Genomic DNA, 26209 nt, shown 5'->3' with positions numbered 1-26209 from the left:
CTGATAATACATCTTTATAACATGGGACGTGGGTAACTCATTAGAATGCGCTGGGCTCTAGGTGCTCATCTTGTATCCCAGGCGGTCGTGTTCTTTTTGAAGGCAAAAGCTCTGTGCAGCTGAGAAAACAACTGTTCCCCTGGTGTTGTCATACGCCAGACTGTGACGTCACCTCTTTTCCCTAAGGGTCTGCCATCTAATGCGGCTCTAGGCTCTGACGGCACCCAGCCCTGTATGGGAGCTCCCCTCGAAATCACCACACACCTCATTCCGGAACAATTAACAGAATTTGCGAGTTGTTTTCTTTGCTTGACTATATAGAAGAGGGCCTAGTATTAAGTCAATTAATGGAGGAACAGTGTTTAACCGAAGAAACATCAGGCCCATCACTATAAAAGCCAATATGACAGTTAGACCTTGGAAAATTCCCAGTTTTCCAGAGAAATCTATTATGAAAACATGAAGGATTAAATGCTTTCTCTAGAAATACTTTTAAAACGAGGCTTTCTTATCATAGGACTAAACAGGACTTGTGACAGAATCTTTGAACCAAAAAAGTAACAATGATTTTTAAGGACTGATAGAAACAAAACACGACACGCGACGTTGTAAAAATGTGTATTCTTGTGAAGGTTACCATAGAAAATGAACAAATTAAGGTTTTGTCTTTTGTAAACCTAATGCCGATGGAAGCCATTTCCCTGGCCTTTCTCCACCTCTAAATTTCTAGAACATATGAAAAATGAAAAAGCAGCAATTCTACACTCTCAGGAAATCTTTCCTAAAGACGGGCTCTACTACCACTGAGAAAATGCCGGATTTGTTTTTCTTTACAGTACTGTGTTGCCATCTTTTATGAAAATGCACATAGGCATGTTCCTTTGAAATATCCTCCCTCTAAACCATTTTCCTGCACGTAGTATCCAGGACCACAAATCCCTGGAAATCACTATAGCGAAACTTTCACTTGTTCCTTGTTTGTACGGGGGGCACTCACCCAAGGAACCTGTTTAATGAAGTGTAATAATAAAAGAAGTCGCTTTTCAATGCCTGGGACAAGTAGGCTGGGAATTTCCGTTGCTTGCCCTGTCTGGGCACCGTATCTGGGAGGAGGCACACATCCAGTTGCCTCCACTTCTGACCGACTGAGGGATATTTGTTACGCAGACATGGCGCCTCCCCTCATACCCAGAGAGGTCACGCTGGTTTTCCCTGACCTCGTCTAGGAATCCTAGTTCCCAGTTGGCTTTGAGATGGAGGACAGACTGTTTGGGTGTCTGTGGAGACAAAGCTGACATTCACTCGATTGTGTTGGGTCTGACGTGTCCACTGGAGGCCGTTGGGTATTTTTTTCTGCTTCTGATTCAGCAGCTTTTGCTACCAACACCCGCCCTGGGAGGAAGAGGTTTAAAGGGAGGGGACAGACACCCACACTTATGGGTGTGTGTTATTCTCTTTAAGCGCCCGCAGGCCTGTGACTGGTACAGACCTTGGCAAGGAACCAATGAAATCTTATGGGAAAAATAACAACTGGAAGAACATCGTGTCATGCTCTTTTTCTTTGATGACTTGGGGACCCTTTTCGCCAAGCACAGCTTCTGTTGCGAGGCCTCAACTGGTTCAACATACCTGGCTGCATTCTACCTGCGATCTGGAAGAAGGGTGTGAGGGATGCCCGTGCAGCTCTTTTAAAATGATAAGGGAAAGGAAAGAGGAAACAATACAGAATCTGGAACTGGGAGAGTTTGCGTGCAAGGAGGCAAAATGAATCAGGAAAATATAACGCTGAGGCTGTGGATAGTCCGCGTCCTAAATGAGCTTGTTGCTTTTCTGTTGGGTGTTCCTCCTTTGCATCTCCATTTTCCTCTCATGCCGTTTTATGCCCAGCCTCTCACCGAAAACCCATCTCATTATTTATTTTTCTATTTTTAATTAAAGGAACGCAGCAGCACAAAAAGAACTCTCATCTCCAGATTTGAGAAAAGCCAAGAATTCCAACATCCAATGAGAAAAGCTTCCTCAGTGGCGGCTCTTTTGTGCTGGTTTTGTATCTGATGGACTTTTCGTTCGGTTTGAAGCTCAGGGTGTATGAAACCCACAGAAGGGAACCAGGAGGAGGATGTCGTCCAAACATGTTGAAGCGCTTGTGGGTGATGGCTCGGTCCTTTGTGTTCTGTGGCTCCTGTGAGAAACCTCTGTCTCAGACAGGCTCCAAACTGCCAACTCAACGAAGCAAATAATAATTATTCCTAATGGCAATAATAATTACAGAACGCAGCAGACCCACTATAGGGTTGGCTGTCTGTGGCTTCAGTGGGACAGCCGAAGTTTCACATACCCTTTTTGGAAAAATCTCTCTTTCTCTCTTTGTCTTTCTCTCTCTCTCTCTCTCTCTCTCTCTCTCTCTCTCTCTCTCTCTCTGTGTGTGTGTGTTTCTGTCTCCATCTCTGTCTCTCACACACACAAGCGCGTGCACACACACACACACACGCACTTGCCAAAAAAATCTGGACAAACTCACTCCTCAATTTCCTGCAAAGTGCTTGACTAGAGAGCTAAATTAAATAAATAGCATCTATCCATACAATGAGAGGGGCTTGGGACATGCCTAGCAATTGACCAACCCTCAGCCCCATATACACACCTCATTTCCCTCTTAGTTAAAAGTTTTAAACTTTTGGGAGGGGGGCTTAAAAAAAAAGTGTCAAACTTTCTCCAATTCCACACTTACAGCAAGAGCCATGATGAAATGACAGACATGAATAATTTGATGTGTTCCTCCTTTCTTTCCAGGAGAGATGGAAAGAAAAGAAGGAGAGATGGAAGGACAAAGGAAGGAAAGAGAGTCGGGGTTAAATGAGAGCCCTCCCACCTCCGCCGCACTTCAGCGACAAATCAGAATGCCCTGGTAGATCGAAGCCTTCGTCGGTGAAGGCCAAGCCCACGGTTAGCGCCGTAGCCTATGTTTTATGAAATATTCGCCCTCCTTCTCATAGAGACAGAATCACCACCTGAGCTGACACTCCCTCCCCCACTCTAAGATCTGGCTGTCACCACCAGCCAGGGACATCAGCATTAGCACTTAAGTATCTTACTTCACATACCAGTGATGTCAAGATGTCAGAAAAATAAAAGTAGTTCCTCCTAAAAACATGACCTATCAACCAAAGGGTTATTTTCTAGATAATGAGGAATTGTTTCAATTTTCTGAAAATTAGGCAAAGGAGCTAATGTGAATCTACATGAGTTTTTTTTCTTTTTTAATCTTTTTATGCTTGTCGGTCAATATAGTTGTTCTTTAAAAGTGGTTCCAAGGTTCTGGTACAGTTTATTGTCATTTAAGAGGGAGATTATAAGGGACATCCAGGGCATTATGAAAACCATGTTATGTAAAATACCCAGAATACATCTGGAAGAATTCTTCAAGGGTTTCAGATAAGGTTATATAAATGTCAAATTGCCTAAATCACATTCTAGTAAAGCAAAATATGAAATGCGTACACACACACACACACACGCACACATGCAGAGACAATTTTCATTTGGATGCTGACATTAAAATTCCCTGGTCTCCCTTAACAGCATATAGTTAAGTTCAAATTATTTTTAAATTCATTCTTTCAATGTTTTAGAGAGGCTATAATTTGAAATACGCATCCATGAAGTTGCATTCTTATTCAGTTTTTGTCATGAACAATATAGCCTGATTCAACACAGGGCTAGAGAGAGACTTTGGTTTCGCTGAGTTTGTAGGTTCATCAAAATGGCTCCACTCACACCACCCAAACAGTACCGAAGTGGAAGCTGCCTCTGCTTCTCTTGAACATTCTACTGCTTCTCTCTTCAGGTATTCAGACTTTGAGGAAAATAAGAGGAAATGTCACCCTACGCAGGGATCCATGAGAGTCTGCCAAGTGCTTGGCCTCCAGCCCCTAGAGATTCTGAGGACATTTTGTATTTGACAAGTGTTCCGTGGCTTGGTGACTTGGGGAGAGGTGTTTGTTGTGGTGGTTGTCATGATTATCTGCGTAGAAAATGTTTATGGATTCTGTGGGCTACAGATAATAGACTGGAGGTCAGCTGTAAAGTGCTGTGCATTTGGCTTGTGAATTACCATATCTGAACCAACATGCGAAGGGCCTATTGTTATTCAGGAAGTCATTTCTGGCATTTCAAAGATGTTTGGGGCCATCTGTTCTCTGCAAAGATCTACAACTCTGCAAAAGCAACCCAAGCACATTCCGGCATGTCTCTACCCCACGCCCACAAGGGTCCTATCATTTTACAGACTTCACTGGCCTATTCACCAGCCAAGACACACTTTGCCAAAGGGGGGAAAACTATAAAACTCCAAATTCTTTTAAATGTGTCTGGTGCCATTAAGAATGTTTATTACTCTACAGGAATTTTATGTTGATATTTACCAAAAGCACAACATACTTGGCAAATAGATTACTAGATCTCCTGCTAAATAAAAATGTATCTATTTAATGGAATTTCTTCTTCCACAATTCATATCAGCCAAGCAGTGTGCGGTAGAGTATTAGTCATGATAAGGAAACAAATATATTCCTTACATTAGAAGAGGGCACTTACTAGACAATCTCGTTTCATTCTTTCTTTTTATACGATGAAAAAAGTAGGGCCCAAAGAGGTCAAGGGGCCTATTCGAAGTCCTAGGCTTGTGAGTGGCAGAATCAGAACTGCCAGCCATGGCTTCCCAACACTCCAGCAATGATTTGCACTGCCTCACTGAAATAGGGTTCCGTCTGTATGAGAATAAACATTAATATCATCTCTACATCCAAAGTCCAAGACCAAATCAAATGTTTCCGTGCCATTCTCACCCAAGCAAAGGTAAAACGTGCATAGTGTTTGTATAACCTTGAACTAAATCCTCATAAGAGAGGTTACAAAAAACGATGGTAGAGAAGCCCATTTGGTCTAACGTAACACATGAGAGAAACTGTTCAATCAATTATCTTTTAAATCCCCAAATGTCCAATTATATGAATACATGGTATATACAACGGGCGCTATTAGCTATCTACAAATTCCTAAGAGTCCTTGTCTCTTAACTCAGAACCTACTTATCAATCAGTTCATACAGAGTTATTTATACTTTATGAGACATATAGTATTTAAGAATTTGAAAGCTACGAATGACCAGAAATGCCCACTGGGACACTGCCATGTTAGACATGCTCAGTCTTCAAAATAACAAAGTGTTCTGGCTTCAGAGGGCCAGCTCTGCTTTACCAAGTTCATTTCTCCAAACGCGCTCATCTTGCAGAGCAGTGCACACACTAACCATTTTCCCATGTTAATACCCTTTTGGCATTCTTCAAAGAATGGTTAACCTTAGTCTTAGGACCCTCTAAACACCACGCCATGAGCCATGTGCCATGTAAACCTAGAGTGAGCCAGCTAGGCCTTCATGCTTCTGACCTTGAAGGCAGGAAACACTGAGCCAGTCCCCATGAATGAAATGTGATAGGGATAGGTATGGAAAGATGCAATTAATTACTGCATTTCGTGTTATGGAAAATACATACCCTCAATACTCAATGTTTAGTTATATAACACCTCACCCAAGGCTTATCTCTAGGAATAAAGCCCTATGTCTGTGTCTTCCACAAAGGAACCCCCAAAACAATGCCGGAATAGAAGACAGTGTACCGCAATTTCCCATAGAACTGCGTCTGGCAAGATCTTTGTCCAAGTTTCTTGCATTGGGCTTATTTTACACCTTTTACTATTGTGCTATTGTTTTCAATGTTTTTGTAGTTACATCTCCAACAAAAGCCACTTTTAGCAATGTGAGCATAAAAGAACAATTTCTTGATGAGATTAGTGTGAAGGAGGAAACTCTACATCGTCACGCACTCAGAGCTGAGCCCCGCAGAACTTACCTGGCCTCATAGTTTCCAGAATTAAACTTGTTATGAAAATCATTCGCTCTTTAGTGTTGGATACACTTGGTGAATCTTCTAGTGATGTCTCCCCATTTTACAGGTGAGGAAACTAAAACACGGGGAAGTCGAGTCCATTTGGACCGAAGAGAGTGTGGTGTTGGTGACCCCACTTCTAGTTCCGGCTCTCACCATTATCAGTATGACCCAGGGCAAGTCACTTACTCTCTGAATCTCACTTTACTCAACTGTAAAATGGATGTGCTCGACAGAATTATGAACTTGTTATTCACATAGGAGTTGAGCCTGGAAGTCAGATCTCTCGGGCTTCATGTTAAGACCCCTCTCTTTGACTGCGCTGGCTTCCTCTTCCCAAGCCTCCCCAAGTCCTATTCTGTTCTAACCTACTAAGTATGTGAACACATCCTGGAGCTCAGATCATCTAGAACTCCTACCAAACTCAGCTCCTGGAGGAAAATAAACCAAAAGAGAACCTGAGACAGAAAAAAAGCACTGAGTGAGGATGCTGTTGCTGGGACTGACTTGTAATCAGCTGGTTAACCTTTCATACATAAAGGAACTGAGGTCCAGAGAAGGTGAGTATTCGGGCAAGCTTGTAAACCTATTAGATGGCAGGGCCTGAACTATCCTAAATCCATGACTTCTGAACCCACGGACAATACTTTTCCAAGATTCTGCTCTGACCTGACATGGTTTGGCTCTGAGCAAGCTCTTGTTTTCCAGGTGTATATTTTTTGACATGCTATACAAAAGAACCGGTATCTAGATTTACTATAGACACAGACTGAATAATCGTGGGCTATTTGCTCTAGAAGCAGACCCTCATCTGTGCGTATCTGTTCTAAAAGGGGGTGAGGAAGAAATATACACAGAAACACTTATGTGGAAGATTCTGGAACTTTGTGAGCAGGACTTGTTTTTGTCAGACCCAGAAATGAAATATTCCTCTAAGAGGAGGTCACAGGCAAAGTTGCCTACCCACAGCAGGAATCAAGATAAGTCTGGAAGTCATACTTCATCTGGGTGGGGCATGGGGGTCTTCCTATAAACCAAGAAGCCAAATGTGGGGCCACCAAACAGTTGGAGAAAGGGCAGTCACTCTCTGAGGTGACTTTGGTTTTCTTAAAAATGATGGAATGTGGCCAGGAGATCTCCCAGGTCCAGGTCCATTCCCTGTATGCACGTGCTCGAGACAGTCCCTGATCTCACCTTCTGGAGAGCTAGGAAACTCCTGTATATTTTTCCTGAAGGGCTGCAGCAGCTGCTGGCAACTCAGTGTGTCTGCCTCTGCCCTTGACCAGCCTGCAGGTGTGTGAAAGCATAGAAGCTCCTCACACCGTAACCAGACAGACGGCACTAGCCAACTCCAGAGGGCAGACGATTCTTGGAAACGGTGGGACATACGCATGTGTCTTCCATAGCACTGGGCTGCTATGGGCAGGAACGTAGGAAAGCATGTGCTTTGGAGCCCAAAAGACCTGTGCTCAGAACTCTGCTGAATGACTTTGTACAAGTTACTTCTCTTCTTTGGGCAATTAAACTGGAGTAAATGATGTCTATCTGGGCTCTTGGAGAATTATGGGAAATAACATGCAAAGCTAGATTAGTGACTGGCACACGGTAGATGTTGGAGAAATGTTAGTTTCCTTCCTTCTCTTCAGTATCAGCCCGCTAATCAAAGGTTTTCTAAGAAAAAGCTTGAGCCATTGAGGAGTGACCTCCAGTTTTCTCTCCCACATACACTAGCTGTTATGAACTGAATGTTTGCGCCCCCTCCCAAATTTCTATGTTGAAGCCCTGACCGCTCCCACCCCCATGCGATGGTATCAGGAGGCGGGGCCTTTGGGAAGGAATTGGGTAGAGGTGAAGTCATGAGAGTGGACTTCCACAATGGAATCAGTGTCTTTATAAGAAGAAGAGACACCGGAGTGTGTTCTGTCTCCCTCCCGCCCTCCCTCATCCTCTCTCTCTCCACACACACTTGCACAAAGAGATCAGGTTGGCATACAGCAGGATGGCGACCTTTTGCAAGGAAGGAAAAGGGCCCTCACCAAGAACTGAACCTGCCGGCACCAAGACCTTGGACTCCCCAGCCTTCAGAACTGTGAGAAATAAACACACTGGGTCTACGACGTTTTGTTAACAGCAGTCTGAGCTTTATACCAGGTGAGGAGCTGGGACACCGAGACACGCAAGACTTGCCTGAGGAATCAGAGGCAAGAGCCAGATTCAGAGACGAGAACAGGGCTGTTTTCCTCCTTTTTGGAAAACACAGCTCTGTGCTCTGGAGTTCTGGCTCTGCCCGCTTCATCTGGCCACAATACCATGTGGTGTTATGACTCTTGAATGTTAAGAAACCTTATATTTCCTCAAGTATCAGTACTTAATGTTTCGTTCCACACATAAAACTCTATGAGTGGAAGGCTGCTGGCCCCCTTGTCAGAGGTAATTTCTCAAGGCTCTGCATGGGATTTAACGGGAGCCATATGGTTAAGTCCATCAACCCTCCCAGAAAGCATCCCCCTGAAGGGCCCTCGTAAATGTTCTCGGGGCTGTGAAAGATCCAGCAACTTTCCAACAATAAAGCAATGTTCATAGCCATGATATTCAGCAAAACACAAAGCAGGAAATAATGGCTTCTGGTCTGAATTACTCAAAGAGGGCTTCGAGCTGTCCTGGGGAAGGGCTATGGGCCAGTGACAACCTGGGACCCGCTGGCCTGCTGCCTCTTCAGGAAGAAGGCTGGCCTGGATGTCGCTAGCATTAGCCTGTGGTGGGCAGTGACAGTTGTCTTGTGGTTGGCAGTCTTAATCATGCTCTTGGTTTGTGGAGTTTAAGAAAACTCTTAATAATGGATTTGTACGGCTATGCACCTACAGGGCTAGCACGTTCTTAAACCAGAAACCGCTTATTGTTTAAGTCTCCTTTGAACCATGCCTGTCGTTTACTGACCTCTCTCCTTTTTGTTTTCTTGCTTCAGAGCAACAATGACACAACAACTCTTGAATCCATCAACGTATCTATATCGAGGGACACCTCAAGCAGCAACACTAACTCATACAACAAAGCCACATGACTTTTGACATTAACAAATTCTAAGATGAAGAGGAAAAGAACTTCCTCTTCTTCTACTTTTTCTTCTACTACTACTACTACTGGTACTACTACTACTATTAGCACCACCACCACTACTACTACTATTACTATTATTATTATTATTATTATTATTAATTTTCCTTGGTCATGTTCATTGAGCAACCCCTGATATTCTGCATGACATGTAGTGTCAAGGATTGCAAAGAGAAAAGAGAGAAAGAGGTACAGAAAGGATGATAGAAAGTTCAATATTTGATGGGCATCAGCTCCCTTTTATTTTTACACTAAACAAAATTTGCTTCTACAATATTTTATATAAGTTTCTGGCTTAGTATTAGATCTATATTGCCTGGCTATAGCCCCATGCAGGTAGTCTTTATGACCAAATAGATAACATAGCTACACATCACATGAACATATATGTGCCAGGACTAATTGGTATAAAATCAGGGAGAGGTTACATATATAAATGGCTTCACATATGCATGCTGTTGAATAGGTTTTCGAGTTTCCTGGTATATTACCTAGAATATTCCATAATGGGCCAGATATCATTTTTCCGAATAGCAGTCTTGGTAGGAACATCTGTATATTCTGATGTTAGACCTATCATACTCCTATTGTAAACAATTACTGCCAAATAATTTTCACCAATAATTTAACCAATTTATATATTTTCCCGACTCAGTACAGAAAATTACATCCGTAGGACATTTTGAAAACAGGAAGAATACAGGAAGAAAATTTGTGGAATATTTTGGCAGTGCCTCCCATGAGCTGTGAGAACTCTGTACTGATATCTATTCTTGTAGAATTCCACTCTCCACGTTATCTTCATCGCCCTTCTGAAGAATTACCGAGCATGAATTACCCACTATCATTTACTCCGTAAAAAAAAATAGTCTTCTTTGGGGAAACTGGGACCTATTAAGATTATATCAACTGATTATTGGCTCCTACAAAAATGTCTCATGTGAGGAGAGAGAGAGAGAGAGAGAGAGAGAGAGAGAGAGAGAGAGAGAGAGAGAAAATGAGAGAAAGAATAAGAGACAGAGAAAGAGAGAATTTGTGCTACCACTACCTGCTCATCCACTATTTTTCTCAGGCTTTGCTGGCTTGATCCTGAATTAATGAGCCTGTTACATGATAGCTAATAAAAATGACTAGAGTGGAGATCTTGGAATCTGCCACATATTTGGTCCAAGGCTGAATCGATTTCATCTATATTTAACACATGCTTGTTTTCCATCTCACTTGCTCCCCTACAGCCCATGCTTCGCTTTTTTTTTTTTTTCCCCCAATCTGGAAAACTTATCTCCTAAAATGCTACCATCAATCAGCCAAATACATTCTTCCCGACAGAGCGTCTGCCAGTTTGACTAAGCACAAGTAGTCACTAGTTTGGGGATGCCTCCCACACTCTCTAGTGCTGTGTGTTTTTCTAGCCTGCCTAACCACACAAGTGCAATTTGGGATATTTATACTCACCTTCTGTTTCTATCGGGATAGCAGTTCTACTTGGACAGAACTGGGCACGGGGCATGGTAGAGGGTGAAAAGAGATGGAAGGGAAGTACCCGCATTGCTTATCTATCTACTGTCAACCTTATTTCTTCAGATTTTTCCATTTCCATCCATATCGGTCTACTTTGGCTGAGCGCCCGCTCAGAAAGGATAAAAATCAAATGCTCACAAGGAGGCATACACTTTGTTCCCCAAATCTTCCCTGAGAACGGGCACTGCTCCCATTACCCGGTCCTTCACGTCAGCACCGTTCCCAATATATTCAAGCCTCTAAGCTTAAATATGGCATGAAAGGAGGGGTCACAAAGGAGAGCAAAAGTGGGGTTGGCGGCAGAAGCCGAACACTGGTGGAAGGGGAGGAAAGATGGGGAGCAGGAGACAGGCGGCCCCTTCCTCTCCCACAAAGTTCCAGTTGTGAGCACACCCACTGGCCACAGCAAGAGAGCGCCGTGCATGGGCACAGGTGGGTCCCAGCCCCTCTGGCTGGATGTAGCTTAAGCGCAAGCTCGAATGAAGACTTTCATTGCTGTTTGCTGTTTTTGTTGGCCAGTTGCCATGGCAAACATTTGCAGGTGGCTTGGCCAGATTTTGACACTTAAATATTTGAGGTTGTGATAAAAATCAGAATATTACTACAATATGGTTCTGTGCAGCCTCAAAAAAAAAAAATCTATCTGCAATTTCAAATGCTCATTTAAAGACACAGTCTCCAGAGGGAACTCATGTTTTAAAATAAGTACTCATTTCCTCTTTGCTGAGAGAAATAAAAGAGTCAACCATCCCCAAATGTTACCACCTAGAGTTTTATTCCGAATCCACTGGTGAGATGGGTTGGGTTGTTCCTTGCTGAGTCCCCACAATCATCCGGGCAAGGTTTTGGATGGGTCACATGGAGAAAATGGAAATGACAGGATGTGTGGTTTGAAATCAACATGGTTAGCGTGACAGGGAAGAATCTGAAGAAAAGAAACAGCCTCCCTCAAGTCTGGCAATGAGACAGAGTCCTAAAAGTGACAATTATCTCCTGGAACACACCAGGAGAGACATACAACACCCCAGGACTGGGAATAAATGGGAAAATGGAGTGGGTCAGGAGGTCATATGTCCCGGGAAATCACCCCCACCCAGCCAGGCATAGTGACACAGCTTAGAAATGTCACCCAACTGTACAGCCCTGGGGCAGCTGGGTAAATGATCAACAGAGTCAACAGCCATCGTAGAATTTCGTGCTCGCCCTTAAAAGATTGTTTCACAAAAACCAGCATTGTGCTAACAATGGCCAAACACTGAGGGCCTCCAAGAGGGTAGCTGGGGACTGGTCGGGGAGAGGCAGGACTCCAGGGGAGAAGGAATGCTGTAAAACCGCTAGTAAACTCGAGCACATTTTATGTTTGTTCCCCTTGAAAGAAAAATAAAATAATTATAATTAGCTGGCCTAACTGTGAATTGTCTGCCCAAAGCCAAGCCACTAGAGTGAAGGAGTCCCTTGAAATTAAGATGCCGTCTTTAACAAACCCGCCCCACCCCTCTCAGAATATTATAGGTTCTTGCTTTAGATGGCAGCAACATTTGCTCCCATGGTCATCTGAGAAGAAAGGAAATCTTTAACGGAGACACTTGCTAATTCAGTGTTGGCTTCTTCAAACAAAGCCAGGCATTCAAACGGCAGGGTTAATTTTCTATGTCTTGAATGGGAAACCAAATGTACCCATGGCAAACTCACAAAACCGTCACTGCCCACAACTCTTATTTGTTAAGGTGGGTCTTCACATGCCACAACCCATCCTGATGAGTTGAGAAAGGTGAGAGGCAAGGTATCTCTTCTAGAGCAGCTGCAGGAGGAAGAGGCCAGCGCCGTACTAGCGCTCACTCTTGGTCTGTAATTCTTCCGAGCATTAACAATAAAGTGGAAAAGACACACTGACAAATCGCGGGCTAGCTTCCAATTTTTTTTAAATCTCCATATCCCATATTCAACTGAACATTCAAGCTAAATTCTGATGCATACACCAAACACAGCAGGCTCCCTATCCTGTTTTAAACAGACCACTCAGGGAACATAGAGCAACCAGTTTTTAGCAATATAAATTTATCAGCAATATATCCAGCAATATAAATTTATCATGACTTTTTGGCTTAAGTTATTATCTTCCCCCCCCCCCCCGCCCACCAAACCTGAGTGCTCTTGAATCTTTTATTTCCTCTTTACTCCAGTCTTGTGAGGGTAGAAAGAAGAGATACCACCCTCATTCTAGAGATAAGGAAGCTGGGCCAGAGATTCTGCATTTCTAAGATGCTCCTGAGTAACGCCCACACCACTGGCCTCAGACACGCTCTGAGTGGCCAGGAGCGAGAGCTACGGCACAACACTTAGAAGTGAGAGCTCTTTCCATCCCATAATACACAGGGGCTGGGACCGTACTACCAATTTCTCCCAAAACATCGGTATTATCTTTTATACATAAATGAGAGGGAGAAAGCCCACTTTCTTTGTTTCGTCTGCTTCAAGAATGAATGTGGACCAATGCACAGAGAGGGGAGGGCTAACAAAGAAGTAATAGCAAGGAAGAGGAGCGAGGAAGAATGATCGGAGGACTGTGGAAATATACAGAAGACACAAGTGACAGGCTTAGCAGATCCCAGGAAGGGAGGGACATACTCTGCTGGAGAGGAGGCGGGGCCAGTGAAACTTCCTTCCACCATCCTTAGGTATTTGACCTGAGAACTATGCTGAGGTCCTGCAATATCTTAAAATTCACGAATCTTGTTAGAAGAAACAATGACATGGAATGACTTGCTTTTCCTCCTAAAGTCAGGGTCAAATATCTTCCACCAACCAGAGACTTCCTCTCCCGTTTCCCATCAAAAATGTCACCCTGAGCTCCAGGCAGTAGCACACCAGCCAAGAAAATCAACTTCTGTCTCATGAAATCCGAGTTCTAGAAACAAGGAGAAAATCCAGAACATTCCCTGAGCTCCAGCCAGGACCCAGAGACAGCCGAGGAGGTCCCCTTACCCGATCTGGCGGTTGGTGGAAGGCGCCTGCGTGATGACAGAGCTGGACTGGGGTGACGGCATGGCTTGCTGAATCACAACGCTGGTGTCATGGTTGGGCATCCGGGTGCTGCCAAGCTGGTGAGCTCCGGGCCCCGCCATGGCCCCACCAACTGTGTTATGCATCGAGATATTCTGCCCAGAGAAGACGGAGAGAAAAGGTCAGAAGAAGTCAGTATTTTATTCTCAAGCTCTCAAAGGCCAAAATTGGGAATCTGGTCATGTCAACCTAATAGAGAGTTATGGCTTCTGGCAAGCCATGGGTTCATTCTTCTTCTTATAACTTACAGCTATGAGAAGATGAAAAATAACCCTTCACCCTAGAAGTAAAGCACATAAGAAAATACCTTGAAGTTCACTAATCACTCCGCCGCCATCCTGATGTGAGGTTTACATCAGGGACGTTTAGCCCATATCTTCTCTGACTTGGTGTGATATATGCTGCATTTGAAAATGATTTCTGTGGTTAAGTACATAATACCGTGATTTAGTGAAGAGTCGTTTGGCATCCTGCTTTGAGTCACAAGCACACCAGGTAATTTTTTCTGTTTCAGTCTTATAAGAGTAGCCAATTGCTATTTTTTCCCCCAGGAAACTACTAGTTTTCCAGATCATAATCTGGGTACCTATGATCCAAGCCCATCAACCTGAGGCATGAGGATGGATGGCTGGAACACACGATGGGGTGTCTGAGGCCCAATAGCACACGAGCAAGAGTTGCAACTTTCTGCTGTATTTCCATAAAATCAGTCCATGACAATTTTATGGAATCATGATATAGAATAATGATTGATTGTCTGTCAATCAATGATTGATTGCTCCCTGTCTTTTCCTCTAGAATGTAAAATGTTTGTGTTCACAATTCCATCCCATGGTGCTTGGAGCATAGCAGGTATTTTGGTGAGGGGTAGCGCATAAATAAATGAGCGAAGAAACAAACGGGACAACTAAGTCACTGAAGAGACCTCATATCGTGTATTTATTTCTGACGAATGGATTAAAGGCTTCTTTGTTAAAAATTAAAAAGTAAGGTAAAATACTCAAGGCAAAGTGGCTTAAAAGACAACTCTTCCTAGAAAAGAAAGTCACTGGGTCAATAGGATTCACACTTAGGCTGAAGAGGGCTGATTAACATGGCGGGGCTGAAATGTGAAAAAGTCAGAACCTCGAAAAGAAAGAAAAAGTACAGGGCAAAGCAAAATAAATAAATGGGCCTCTGTAAACTGCGAGGAACAGCGCTTCAGCCTAGCAGAGTATGAAAATTCGAGAGGTCAGTTGGACAATGGGTTGAGGATGGCAGGAAAGAGATGAAGTGTCACTAGCAATTTACTAGAGGGAAAATATATATATCTGTCTGCGCTTTGGGGTTAGCAAAGAAAAAAATAAATGTTACCCAGGAGAACTAGAAGTGGTTCTTTGAAGTTCTTCTGCAAAGAACAGGATTTCCTGCACTATGTGTTAAATGATGGTGATAACATACAGGGTATTTGGGGTGGCTGTGTCCATCACGCTGCACCTTTCCCAGGTTTCTGATTTCTAACTCCTGACCACACAGTTTGTCAGGAGTCCAGACGGAAACCGGGCACCTGGCTTAGACTGTGAGCCGACTGTGTTGTCGTGGGTTCCCCAAAGGCATGAACGGGCTCATACATACACACAGGGCCCACGAGCTCCTCTTCGACACTGGAAGGCTTTTCTGATGTGGGAAAATATTGTGGTTGGTTAAAGTAAGATGAAAGGACGTGGTGATTTGTATTGGGGTGGCAGTGCAGGGACATGCTTGAGTTCTTGAGCTCTTTTTTTATAGGATCTTGAGACATAGAGAATGGAACTAAAAATAATAAAAATAAAAATAATCGTGTTATTTCTTTTAAAAGTGAACCTTAACAAACATACTTCCCCAGGTCTTTATTAGGTCTCGAAGTAAACAATTGTAAGGATTATTTTTCCCATTGCTTAGATTCTCAAAGATACCAAAAGATTTTCATCTTGCTCGCAGTCACCTACTTTGTCAATAATAGCCCTTGAATCTCTTTTAGAATTATTTCTGTTGTGCTATGCTACCAAAAGTTTTCAATAAAGCTGTACGATTTCATTCTTCAAATAAAAAAATCTTTGAATTCACAAAAAAGAATATAAAATCTATGAACTTCCTTTGAGTTACCTTTGATATGTCTTTTCTATCACCCCCATATGCAGTCTCCAAATACTACAAATTCGGCTTCAGCGTCCTATATCTCTTTCTATCTTTCCATCTCTCCTTCCACCAACCTACACCCAACCACCACCATCTCCTCTCCTGGACTACGTAGTGGTCTCCTAGCTGGTCACCTGTCACTCACTCTGGCTTCCCTTTCTCCTCTTTCCCGCACTATAGCCACAGTGATCTCAAAAGGCAAAACTGACCATGCCTACACGGCTCCCATCCCCAGCTTTCTGGATGGCTTCCCGTGGTTTAGAAGACACTGGAGGCCCTCTTCGTGTGACCTCCGAGGCCTGTCTGGAACCCTTCTACCTCCCCAGCTCATCTCACACCACTGTCACTCTTGCTCTCTGTGATTTTCTCCACCCGACTGGAATTTTTCTGCCCTTGAGATGACCATAATCCATTTCAGCCCAGGGCTTTGGAGTATACGCTTTCCTGTTACCTGTGTTCTTCCTCTGACTACACCTGTAAATCTCAAATGAAGCAGCTCGTGAGGAAGACTTTCCTGACCTCTCCAGTGATGGGCGCCATCTCCCTCTCCTTTGTAGTACTTTCCACAAGTTTGCGATTGTTTTCAATTATTTGATTAATATCTGTTTCTTTCTCAAGAATATGAGCATAATGAGAGAAGGGACTAAATCTGACTCTACTCCCCATTGTGTCAATAATGTCTAAGTCAGTGCCTGGCATACAATAGGTGCTCAATAAATACGGAACGAATGCGTGAAACACGAAATAACATTCCTAGAACATTCAATATGATGAAGTCTTATCTTCTATGCCCTGGACAATTTTGCAGAGTGCTAAGTTCTTGTCTATTTATCTTGAAATCTCAAAGTATGTTCACAATAACAGAGTTTTAGATGTTAAAGTACTTCTTTGATCCTGGGCTAGAGAAATAGAGAGGCTCATTACTAAGAAGAAAGCCACAAACATGTCATGTAGATTGGAAAGTAAAGCCTTTGGTAAACTATTAAATGATCCCTCAGAGGAATCATTTAATCATTTAAAGAGGTGACCTTCAAGTCTTTGTGCACTTTGGCTCAAATGGTGGTGACAACTATTCTTTATCTCGGTCACGAAAACCAACAAAAACTGATTTGTGCTGCAGCACAAATAAACTGGTTTCATTTCTTCAGAGTAAAGCATGTTAAATGAGAGAAAGAAGTATATCTCTGAGCATCATTAAAAAGAATAAAAAAGACTATCTAGAAAAATACATCACACCCTCCCCCACCGCCATTTTTAAGACATTTCTTTGTCTCTGTGATCTCCACTAGAGATAGAAAAAGCTTCAAAAAGTTATATTCTAATTCTTCAATAACCTTCTTTCTCCCCCACACATGAAATCTGCAAATTCTCCAGCCTCCTTCTCCCACACCCAGAGGGTAACTTTAAAACATTGTGGAAAAATAAACAATTAGGCAAGCATTATCATTTCATATTAAGAGGAGATCTATTTTTTTTTTCCTTTAAGCATTACATAGTAACTCAAACATGAAATTATTTTCTGAGTTCACATTTTCCCAATTATGGGTTCAAAACCTGTCTTCATTGATAAAAGAATGGCATTTTACCTCTGGATAAATTAAATATCCAATTTCAAAAACACAAAGAGTGATTCTATCTTGCTGAGTTATTTCTGCTAGTATAGTTGCATAGATTTGGAGCTGGTAAAACAATGTCACAAAACCAGTGGATGGATGTCAATATGCCAAGAAGGATTGGGGGATATTCCTCGAGTTTCAGCCTTTGGCCTTTTCCTGTTCAACAATTTTATCAACAGCTTGGATGAAGATGTAAAAATCGTGCTTGTCAACTCTGTGGCTGACACATGTTGGGAGGCATAGCTAATGTTCTGGATAGTAGACTCGGGTTTTCCTTGAGCCAACTGTGTGATCTGGCCTCCAAAAATGCTAACATAAATCTAGGTTATTAGAAGAGAAGTGCGATGTCCAGATCGAGGGAAGTAATTATTCCACTGTAGAGCACGTCGGACTGACCACATTTGGCCACCACATTTTAAGGGGGAAATCAACAAATAGGAGGGAATGAAAGCAATGAAGGCATCCAAAATGCATCCCAGGAAGAATGGTCGAAGAATCAGGGAATATTTAGTCTAAAGAAGAGAACACCTAGAAAGTCGTGCTAACTGCCTTCAAATATTTGCAGGATTAGACATAGTCTCTGTTGCTCCAGCAGTCGTAATTTCAAAAAATGGAATCATGATGATAAAAAGCCAATAATAACTACAATGTGGGTTCCTTTTTTTAAGCAGCCACTATGGTGGATGCTTTATAACCGTAGCTCTAATCCTCACAATGACCCTACAAAGTAGGCATTATTATCTTTATTTTAAGGAAGGAAAAAGAGTAAAACGCCACACCATCACTAATACCATACCATTCGCTCTGGCCACCCTCACTCCTTCTGGACTGATACTTTAAAAATATGAATTTGACCTTTTGTTGGGATAAATTTACCAAAATGAAGAGATGTCAAAAAGACAAAACAAACTGCTTTGTAAAGTACTGAGCTTCTGGTATGAGAGTTAAGCCAGTAGAGGCTAGTGGTCATCTGTCAAGGATGTCACCAAGAGGATTCTTGCATCAGGAGGGAAATGGCACTAGATGACCTCCAAGATCTCTTCTGTTGCTCAGATTCTCTCATTTATGATACATGGTTCATACTTTGGCTTAAACGCTTCCAAATGATCAGTAATACGTGATAATGTTGAAAATATACTGTCTTAGGCATAAGGAGGTCTCTCTTAGCTCAGTCTCTACCCCTCCTTGTAGCCATGTAACCTGGATAAATCATTCAACTTCCCTGGGCTCCACAGCCTCATTGATAAAAGCAAAGGGTTGGACCACATGTTCTCCATGCTCTTTTCCAGCTCTGATACTCCATAAGTCTCTCTCTGTGTTACATTTTATGAGACACTAAATATCCAAACAGACTTTTTAGACTCTGATTCATGGGCCTAGAAACATTGATTTTTCTCTATAACCATAAGCTTTTGCAGAAATTAACCTTCTGAAAATTATAGCTTTCTGCCAGACCCAAGGGATCACGATTTAAGAAACAGATCTAACGAAAAGTAAAATTTCTCAAACGTCACAGATGAGAGCTCCACAGACAAACTATCTTCACCTAAAATTTTCCCTCTTTGGTTCAAATTCTTCCACATGTCCTTGGATTTCTTCCTCCCTTCGTGTCTTATAGCATACCTTGCTTTCCATTCATTGTTGTTCTGAGACATAAGGGTGTGAATGGGGTGAGAACCAGGGACATAATGAGTCGTGACTGCATACTCAGTGAGCTTGAAGTAGAGTGGTAATTGTCTTTCTGCATGCATGGACTTGGAATACAATATGCAAAAAAACAACCTGATATATGTGAATATACATCCGTGTTCTTACAAATAACTATAATTTCAGGGTGTGGTGATGAAGGATGAAGGGAAGTGGACCACAAATGAAAGTGAAGGTTGGAGCATACAGGCAAAATAATGTTGATTCCCATAAGGTCCCAAAATGTTATCTTCAAATCTACATTCTGTCCAACTGCCAAGGTGTGGAGACTTTATGGGTTTCTCTATAAAGAGCCAGGGTCATCTCGACACGCGTTTACAAGTTGAGTTGTGCAATCTTGAAATTGTCTGCATCTTAATGATGCCTGGGCAGTTATGAAGACTTTCAGAACTTCTCAGATGTAAACAACCATGAACCGCATCCAAAAATGTCTGAGACATTCACAGAATAACAAAGGTGCAAACTTTCTGGGAGACACTAGGCTTTCTGGAAGTGTAGAAGGGATTCTGGAGGGTCTTGACGGCTCCTTTCTGCTGCTCTCAGGAGCTGCAGTACCAGTACGGGTATTTTGAATCCTACTAAGAGGCTGGGCTGCTCTGTGACAGAGGGAACAGTGAGGTAGCAGAGAAGTCACAGCAGATGGGAGGTGAGGAGACCAGGGCCCACGCAGCCTGCCTCTCTCTGCATAGTATTCTCCTTAGCATGTTCACATAGTGCAAGATGCACAGTAGAAGAAACCGTCTCAGGCAACCCCTGAAGGAAGGGAAGGGGGAGGAGAGCACAGGGCACTGTCAAAACTCCAGCCTTGACATGCACGTTTAAATTCGGCTTTTTCGGAGTTTGCTACTTATCCCTGAGGAATTCATGGGCACAGAAAGAAAACATGGTACAGAAAGAAAACATGGGCACTGGGATCAGGATCAAGTTCACATCGGCTCTATATCATATGGGGCATGTTATTCAAGTTCTCTGAGCCATACCTTCCTCATCTTTAAAACGGAGAAAACCCTCTAGTATAGACAGGGTTGTAGTGAGTATCACGTGTGAGAACGGACATTCCAGCATAGTGCCTGACAACAACTTTTAGTAAAGTTTGTGACCTGAAGTTCGGAGAGTAATAGTTCATACTGAGTGTCTACTCCCCATGACTGATATTAATAGAAATATTATCAATAGTAGCTAACACTTAGACAGCATTATAATGTCCAAAAATTTAATTCTATCATCAGTCTAGGAAGTAGGTATTATTATCCCCATTTTACAGATGTGGAAACTGAGGCACAGGAGTGGTTAAGTGACTTGCTCAAAGTCACACAACCAAAAAGTGCAGGAGCTCAGATCTAGGCTTCAGAGTCCAGACTCTGATCTAGGCTTCAGAGTCCAGACTCTTACCTACTAAACCACACTTCCCCTACAGTCTTGCTGTAAAAACGTTTTCTAGTGGATAGTGATATGGTAGAATATATCTGTACTCGACATTGTTTCTACCGATATTTTAAAAAGTTATTAACCGATATTGGCATGTGATCCTGAGAGTTACAGTCTATCTGTCATATCTCTAATTTGGATCGATGTTATCACTACCATCTTCACATCTAGAAAAGCCTGGGAAGACACCATGACTTCATTGCAGAGTGATTGCTTAGTGACCCTTGTATTGAGATCAAGTTGCCTACACAGGCATTTCTAGACTAGTTTACCATGAACAGGGCAAATTAGGATTAGGAAGGGAAAGCTATAGTTCAAACAGTGGTGAACAATACTTTAATCAAACTACTAAAACAAGCAAACAAACAACCCTCACTTGCTCACGCTTTGATGTTAGTTCACCTTCCTCAAGAGTTCCAAGAGCTCAGGGAAAGCCTGAGAAAGAGTCCATTTTTCTGATGTTCAGATCAAGTTCAACGTCCAAGGCAAATTTCCTTGCAATGGGTAGAAAGACAGCTTGCACAGTGATGTAACCTTCAGGGGCCTTGGCCCACTCGCCCGTTTTAAGGAAGCAGGCACCACCCACCCTCGCTTTCCGTCTGCAGAATACAGAGCATCAGGATCCATCTGACTGGCCTCTCCTCCCCTCCAATCCCAGACCTCTGTCATCCCTTCTAATACTGGGTTTGAGGCAAGAACCATCCCTGTAAGCATTTTATAGCTATTCATTTAATACCATAGTAAAATGCTCAAGACAATAAATGTCTTCTCAGGTGCCACCCTTGACTGTGAGAAACAATTTTCAGGTGCCTCTCAAAGATCCTGCTCCTTCCTGTTCAGATTCTCAGTGCCTTAGACTGTCCGTGTTTCTGCTCTCATCTACCACTTTATTGTCTCGCCCGCTTCTGCTAAATATAGTCATACGAGTTAAAAGGAAAGAAACGGTACCACTTCATTCAGGTTACTGGAATTACGGTTGGGCACGTTTCTGTGGCTGATGTTTCTACAGACATCCTGGAAACTAGAAACTAGTCTAACACTACTGAAAATGATATCGTACTCACTGGTATGTTTCCTCATTTCACAAAAATCTTCTACCAGAAAGACGTACATTCCATCATGGCACCGGACTGCTTAAACACTTGTGCTGGCCATCCATTATCTCCTACATGTGCCTTTGCATTGACTTCAGCCTTTTACAACCTGGTCTTAATCAATCTTTCCCACAGCACCTCCTGGCAGCCCAACCTTCTTCTTCCCCCTCCCCGCTACTGCTCACACCCACAGACCTCAACGTTTCTTGACTATTCAACACCATTTCATGTCTCTTTCACCTTTGCCTTAATACTTCTTCTTTGCGGTCAATCTATTTATCACATCCAGCTATGATATCCTCTCCTTTGTGGAGCCTTCCCCGACCTGTTCTGGCCCCATTACTTGTTCCCTACTTGGTGCTCCCACAGTGTCTTGTCCACGCCTCCATTAGAGAGCATGACTTGTGTCCGTGAGTGATTTCTTCAGTAAACTTAGAGCAAGGAATACGCCATGTTCGTCAGAGAACAGCCACCGTCTGCTCCATGACATGCATTTTGTAGAGAGGCAATAAATTCAACTTTTCGGTGAATAAATGAATAATGTATGATCTCAAACAAGTTTATAGCTTCTCTTTGCTTCAGTTTTCTCATTTGTTAAATAGCAACAACCCTACAATGTAAGATTTTTATAAAGATTATGTTAAGTAGTATAAATACAGAGCTTAGTGCAATGTTGAACACATTAAATGCCCAATAAATGTTAGTAGCCATTATTATAATTATCCTTGCTATTATCACGATTACTGGCAAGCTGACACTACTTCTCCACTAGGTGGAATTAATTAACTGCTTCTCCACGAGGTGGAATTAATTAACTGCTCCTTTGTCCTCCATCTTATCTCATACAGACTTCCTTCAAAGCTTTTAGAACACATTGGTATATTCATGTATTTATTTTTATGTCCATTTTCCCCTTCCAGCTGTGAACACTTTGACTACAGAGACAGGGTCTGACTTCATGCCCTCGTCCTCAGGCCTGTCGCATAGATGTTTGATGAGTGAATATATAGTAACTATTGCTGTGGAAAAGAAAAAAGAAAAAGCAAGCCCTCTCCTACATGTCCTACAATTTAGAGGGAATATGAAAATTTATGAAAAGATGGAGATGAAAAACAAAGGAATCTGAAAAATACCTTTACAATAGAAACAGGAAGAGACACATCATCTAGAGCCGATGAGACCCTGGTCTGAAGGGCAAAGGGCTAGTCCACAGGTCTGCGTGTTCATCCGAGCTCCGCCATTAAGCACATGATCTTGTTTAACTTCTTCGCTCTGTTGATTTTGCCTTCGTGATGATTCCCACATCTGCCTTTTCTTTGCTGTTCCACAAGCTCCACAGCTTTATCACCTCCTATCCTGATTACGCGATAGCTTCCTGCTGTGCTCCAGGCTTCCCATCCTTCCGGTCCCTTCCAGTCTACTTCGGACACCAGTGCCCAGTTAATTGGTACATTTTCTTAATGTCACTTCTCAACTCTAAAACTGCCCAGAGTTTCCCCTTACTTACTAAAGCCCACTCTGAGTCTTGTCTCCACGCTCTATGTATCCAGTCCCACCTCTTACGCTTGTCTCCTGTCCGAAGTCTCCACTCCAGTCACATGTCTCTACTCTCCGCACACTCATGAGTTCAAATTCTCACCTTCACACCTTTGCAGGTACATTCCCTGGGCCTGCAATTCCTTCTCTTCCTCACTGCCTAGCTAAATCCTATCCTTTAGGCATTCAATTTGTTGACTGGTAGGTAGATGGTGTCATTTCAAGTACAGAATGAGGATAGTACGCCCCTGCTTCCTTTGACCTATAAAGTTAAGACACAGTCATGGCTTGAAAAGAGAGCTTTAATAACATACGTATTGCCCTACAACCCTGCTCCCTCTCCTCTGACATCCCCTCGTTCTTAAAAAAACTGACTTCCGCTCTTTATTTCAGGTTCACCTTCGCAATGTCACCTCCATAACTGAAGATATCCCCCTGTTATTGTCTACCTCAGTAATCCAATCCTTTCCTTTACAGCACATGTCAATGGGCTAAATGGGCAATTGTTATCATTATTATTTCCAGTTCATCACATTAGAAATTCCAGAAAGAACGAGACAATGCTTGTCTTGTAATCTATAACTACTGCCTAGCTTAGTGCCTGGCACAGAACTAAATGACCATTGATGGAATGGATAAATGAATTATGATTTCTGAGGTGATAATATGGGAATGAAAAGCAATTTATAATTTCCTCTTTTCTATGTTGGGCACACAGTCATGTTAAGCCTGACATACAAAGAGGTAACATTTGCTAATTTGAGTCCTCACGAGTCAAATATCAACACACAGAGGCCAGAACATAGCTCAATAATCTCCTCAAACTGCCCCGTGTCTGGTGAACTCAAGCCTGAGCCACTGGCTGAAGTGAGCCAAGGTGGGCCTTCCTAAGCAACTGGAAAACAAGACAGGAAAAGCTACAGCAAAATGACTGGAAACAAACAAGGACCCGGGATCCTGAGGCCAGCGTGGGGAAAGGAAATGGACGGCACAATGGCATCACCAGGATCACACTTCTGTGTTGCCCAGGGAGGAAGAGGGTCTCCATTGTCATGACATGGGTGTTGAGCACATGATGAAAAGTCACCATGAAAGGCTGGTATAGCCCTGTAAGAGGCAAAGGGCCCATTACAGCGTTACTCAAGAGATTTCTCTCCCTTCCTTACTAGAAAATGTAAAATTATTTTAAAAAAGAGTGCATAAAAAACCACCTCAGGGACACTGAGGGTCTATTTCTTCAGCATTTCAAAGAGAATCAAGTACTCACTTAATGACCAGAAATACAAACACAGCACTCTCTTAAATGCTGCTAATGACAGACTCCGGCTCCGAGCAGAGACTCTCCTTTGCCTTTCCCTTGCCCAAGCCCCTCTTCCTCGGCTCTTCTCTCCTGGCCAAAAGAACTGGAGGGCGGGGCTGGCCCCGTAGGAATGAATTTGCTTGACAACTCCCCTGCCTGGAGCACTGGTCTGGCATTTGCATTCCTGAATATTTGGCAAGATCAGGCTCTTAACATCAAACAGAAATGTGATCTTCAGTGGGAAGGAAAATGTGCTACAAAATAGACTTCCTTCTCCGAAACAATGGAGAGTAAGCGCGCTTGCACCGCGTTGCACTTCCGGTGGAACCCGTCAGGTGGCTCACCGTGAATGGCTGCGCTTCGTACATTGTTTCCTACTTCACAAATATAAGTTACCGCGATGCTGTTCTAATGATCAATATTAACTAAGCAACATATTTCTATCCTGAGAAGTGGCTGTTTCATTGGAGGACAAATACCCCTGAATCGCAAACTGAATCACAGCTACCAGTGTTTGTTAAGTCTTAGAGTAAAAACCAAATTACACAATGCAACAGAGTAAATCCATGAGAGCTGCATCTGTCTTATCTGATGAGATCCAATATAAAGAGATAACAGTTTTCACTTGATCATAGCAAACCAAACAGCCCTGGTCCTGTACAGGGGCACCGGCCACAACTGAACATGACAGTCCCCTAAAAATCTTCTGGAAGTCTTGTCTGCGTATTAAGAGCAAGTTTAAAAATTCTTTCCTAGCAGTAACTTGGATTTTTTGGACCATAGGGAACCAGAAAAGTGCAAAGTGAGGTGGGTTCTATGTTTACAGACCTCCAAACCTGTTCGGTATCACCTGTCACTACCTTCACGTCATTTCCTACCACACCTCACCTAGTGCACGCCGCTCCAGACCTGTGCTGGCCACCTCGGTTTTCTGCTGACACGTGGGCGACTTGACCTTGGCTGCTCCCGACTTGACCTTGGCTGCTCCCGCAAGCTGGAAGGCTTCTTCCCGTTATCCTCACAGCTCCCTCCCTCGCCTCTCCCAAATACTTGCTCCCAGGGTAGGTACCTCCTGATGAGGCCTGTGTCTGGGGCTCCACCACTCTGTCTGAAATGACAGCTTTGCCTCCTTGTTTGCACAGTTTGCTTCCTTAATCCATCCTTCCCCATTCAGAACGTCCACTCCGCTGTCACTTATTCCCATTCAAAAGCACCCCCCCCAATCCTGATTCTTATTCTTAAAATAACAATTTGAGAGAAGAAAACCACAGAAAAAAAACCCAATGGCTCTGTTTTTCTTTTGTTTTTGTTTTTTTTTTCCACCAACGATCTCTTTTATGATTTTTCTCCCTTGGATGTCATGTTTCTAAAATACATCTTTAAAATAAAATAAAATAGAGTACTTCTTTAAAAATTATAAATTCATTTTCCTATACAATTATATAGTCTTTGAAGCTTTCACATTCCTTAATTTCTAAAATCTCATTTCACTCCATTGTACTGTCACACACTACTATTCCAAGTGTTGATAAAATTCTAGACAAACAGAAAGAAATTGATGCTTTAGCTAGTCTGGGCAGACTCACTACAGATAAATGTACAATTTCAATTAGAGAGTTTGACTACCGTATCATTTGGGGTCCCAGTAGGAAACAGATGGCATGATCAAAATGGGTAATTTGAGGAGTGATTGATTCATAAAGGAACTATTTGCCAAGGTGTGGG

The 26209-nt window shown here is 42.8% G+C and overlaps 1 protein-coding gene across 2 annotated transcripts in view; it reads right to left on the bottom strand.

Annotated features, from left to right (window-relative positions):
* Nucleotides 1-26209, bottom strand: part of LOC105293215 (cyclic AMP-responsive element-binding protein 5-like) — a 301909-nt gene that overhangs the window by 133677 nt on the left and 142023 nt on the right. For both annotated transcript variants that reach the window (XM_011361730.2, XM_023531519.1), the window contains one exon: nucleotides 13569-13741. In XM_011361730.2, coding sequence (XP_011360032.1) covers nucleotides 13569-13741 — 173 coding nt within the window. The remainder of the gene's footprint in view (nucleotides 1-13568; nucleotides 13742-26209) is intronic.

Source organism: Pteropus vampyrus, unplaced genomic scaffold (genome assembly GCF_000151845.1).
Source record: "Pteropus vampyrus isolate Shadow unplaced genomic scaffold, Pvam_2.0 Scaffold69, whole genome shotgun sequence".
Classification (NCBI taxonomy): domain Eukaryota; kingdom Metazoa; phylum Chordata; class Mammalia; order Chiroptera; family Pteropodidae; genus Pteropus; species Pteropus vampyrus.
The sequence above is the reverse complement of the archived record's forward strand: the minus strand, read 5'-3'. Positions and strand labels throughout refer to the sequence as shown.